General features: G+C 38.0%; 1 protein-coding gene across 1 annotated transcript; it reads right to left on the bottom strand.

Moving 5' to 3' along the window:
* Positions 1 to 1,317: 1,317 nt before the first annotated feature.
* Positions 1,318 to 1,874, bottom strand: LOC124081894 (CGG triplet repeat-binding protein 1-like). The gene has a single exon (XM_046428267.2). It carries the CDS (start codon positions 1,872 to 1,874, stop codon positions 1,371 to 1,373), a length of 504 nt encoding a protein of 167 aa, XP_046284223.1. The 3' UTR covers positions 1,318 to 1,370.
* Between the last annotated feature and the right edge of the window lie 724 nt (positions 1,875 to 2,598).

The raw sequence follows: 2,598 nt of genomic DNA, 5'->3' as shown, positions 1-2,598 counted from the left end.
CTTGTTTTTTTTTTTCCTTTTACATGTAAGCCTTGAGCAACTGGCATGAATCTTTGGAATCTGATTTTGGACTTTTTATTCTATTCCATGTGCATATATATGAATCAATACCACAGTGTTTTTATACTTGTATTAAAAATAACTTTGCCATCTGCTAGAGTAAGTTTTCCAACTTTTGTCTTTCTAAAGACTTAATTTTTGCTTGGTGTGGTGGCTCATACCTGTACTCTCGGCAGTTCAGGAGGCTGAGGCAGGAGGATTGTGAGTTCTAAACCAGCCTCAGCAATTTTGCTAGGCCCTAAACAACTCAGTGAGGACCCTGTCTCTAAATAAAATACAAAAAAGGGTTGAGGATGTGGCTCAGTGGTTAAGTGTCCCCAAGTTAAAAACAAAAAACTTAATTTGCTATTTTTAGTCTTTAATTTTTTTATTATTTATTTATTTATTTTAGTTTTTTGGTACTGGAAATTAAAACTAGGGCCTCATACATACTTGGTAAGTACTCCACAAATGAGCCACATCCACAGTTGGTTTTATTTTTTATTTTGAGATAAGTGGTCCAGACTGGCATTGAACTTATGATCCTTCTGCTTTAACTTCCCAAGTAGATGGGATTACAGGTGTGTGCTACCATGCCTGGATGTTTTTATTTTATTAGTATTATTTTTGTGATGGGGTTTTGCTGTATTGTCCTGACTGCCCTCAAACTCCTGAGCTCAGGTAATGATCCTGTCTCAGCCTCTCAAGAAGCTGGGTCTACAGTTATGTGCCACTGCATCTGGTGGTCTTTGTGCCTAACCCAGATCTTAAATTCTGAGGGCAGTAATCCCAGGAATTTTAATTTTTTCTTTTTTTTTTTTTTTAATTTTTTCAAAAACAAACAAACAAACAAGGAACATGAGACGTTCTTTATCCAGAAGAAATATGTTAACTATATAACTTTAAAACAGAAATCCTCATCTATTATCCACCAAAATTTAAAGATTGCCAATAAAGACAATTAATAGCCGCAAGTAATTTAGTAAAACTCAACAGATGATGGCTGTTCAGGTACCACATTTCTAAATCTTCTGGAATTCATAAACCTTTGCATTGCTTGGTACGTAATTATTTTTCTCCACTCATCTTTGTGTGTGTGTGTGTGTGTGCGCGCGCGCGCGTGTGTGTCTAAATTGTCATATTTTTGTTTTTAGCTAAAACTATTTGAAAATAATCTTAAAATAAATTCCCTTTTTCTACCTGAATCTCTAAGTGGCTGTGCCTTTCTAATGATTTCTCTTCTTGTGTTTTCTCCATTTCTCTCTTTTTTTTAACACATAACTTTAATACTCCACATTATTATCTTGATCACAACAGTGGTAACCTTCTTGTCAACAATCTTGTGAGTTGAGGAGCTGATTCTCATTCTCATATCCATCAGGCAGATATGCTCTCCTCAGCTGGTCTGACTTAGGTATGGAGCCTCCATTCTTCACATGGCCAGAAAGGAAAGCATGGACTGTTGGGTGATCAGCCTTCTTCAGGGGGATGTTGGCTTCCAGGCACATTTTCACAAAGTCCTGGATAACACTGACTTTCTCTGTTTGCGGAGTACTTTTGCACTGAAGAGATGCAGTTAGGGGCCTCTGCTTCTTTCTCACATTCTGCTCTTCAAATTCTGCCTTCCTCTTGGTATGGGTCTTTGACTTGAGGTGGTCGCTAATAGCAGACTTGCAAACATGGTTTAGAACCACATTGCAAGAAATGCAGAAGAGTTTTTCTCCATCTTCATGAAGCTCACCTCCAAACTCAGTGACATGATCAAGGGGAGTCACATACAAAGCAGTCTTAGAACGGTTTTGGGAAGGTGGTACTGTTACTACAAATCGTTCCATTTTAATCCTGAATTAGGTTCGGATTAGTTTCTAGTTTTTTTTTCTTTTTTCTTTTTCTTTTTTTTTTTCTTGATACTTAGTAGTGAAGGGTCTCCAGCACAAAACCTCAGACACATCAAATCCTGGCACTTTCCGTTCACACCCGGAGACTCCTTCAAATCAGTTTTTCAACAAGTGGTGGTTGGGAAATAGTTTCTGGGCTTGCACCCTATTTTCCCTGAGGTGCCAGGAAGTCATGCCTTTACTTCTAGGTTTTCCGCCCTGCTCTTTCCATTTCTCTTTTATTGTCATCTTTTCCTTCCAACACTGGGGGAAGATTACACAGGAGATTTTTGTGAAGTAGGCTTGCATCTAAAGGGCAAGTATGGTTCAGAACCATGGAGAGCAGACCACACAGTTCAAGGGTCTATAACAAGATAATGGCAAATCTGAGTGGGCCTTGTTCTAAACCCTAGGATTTAGAGCAGTGCCTGACATATAAAAAGTATTCAATAAATGTTAAGTGCAAAGAATTCTTAGTGGAACCAACTCAAACGAACACTTTCAGAGTTCTTTTTTTTTAATATTTATTTTTTAGTTGTAGTTGGATACAATATCTTTATTTTATTTATTTATTTTTATGTGGTGCTGAGGATTGAACCCAGGGCCTCACACATGCTAGGTGAGTGCTCTGCCACTGAGCCACAACTCCAGCCCTTCAGAGTTCTTGATACATGCAACTAAA

Source organism: Marmota monax, unplaced genomic scaffold, assembly GCF_021218885.2.
Source record: "Marmota monax isolate L192 unplaced genomic scaffold, Marmota_monax_Labrador192_F-V1.1 WCK01_AAM20220418_F8-fsc00031, whole genome shotgun sequence".
Classification (NCBI taxonomy): domain Eukaryota; kingdom Metazoa; phylum Chordata; class Mammalia; order Rodentia; family Sciuridae; genus Marmota; species Marmota monax.
The sequence above is the reverse complement of the archived record's forward strand: the minus strand, read 5'-3'. Positions and strand labels throughout refer to the sequence as shown.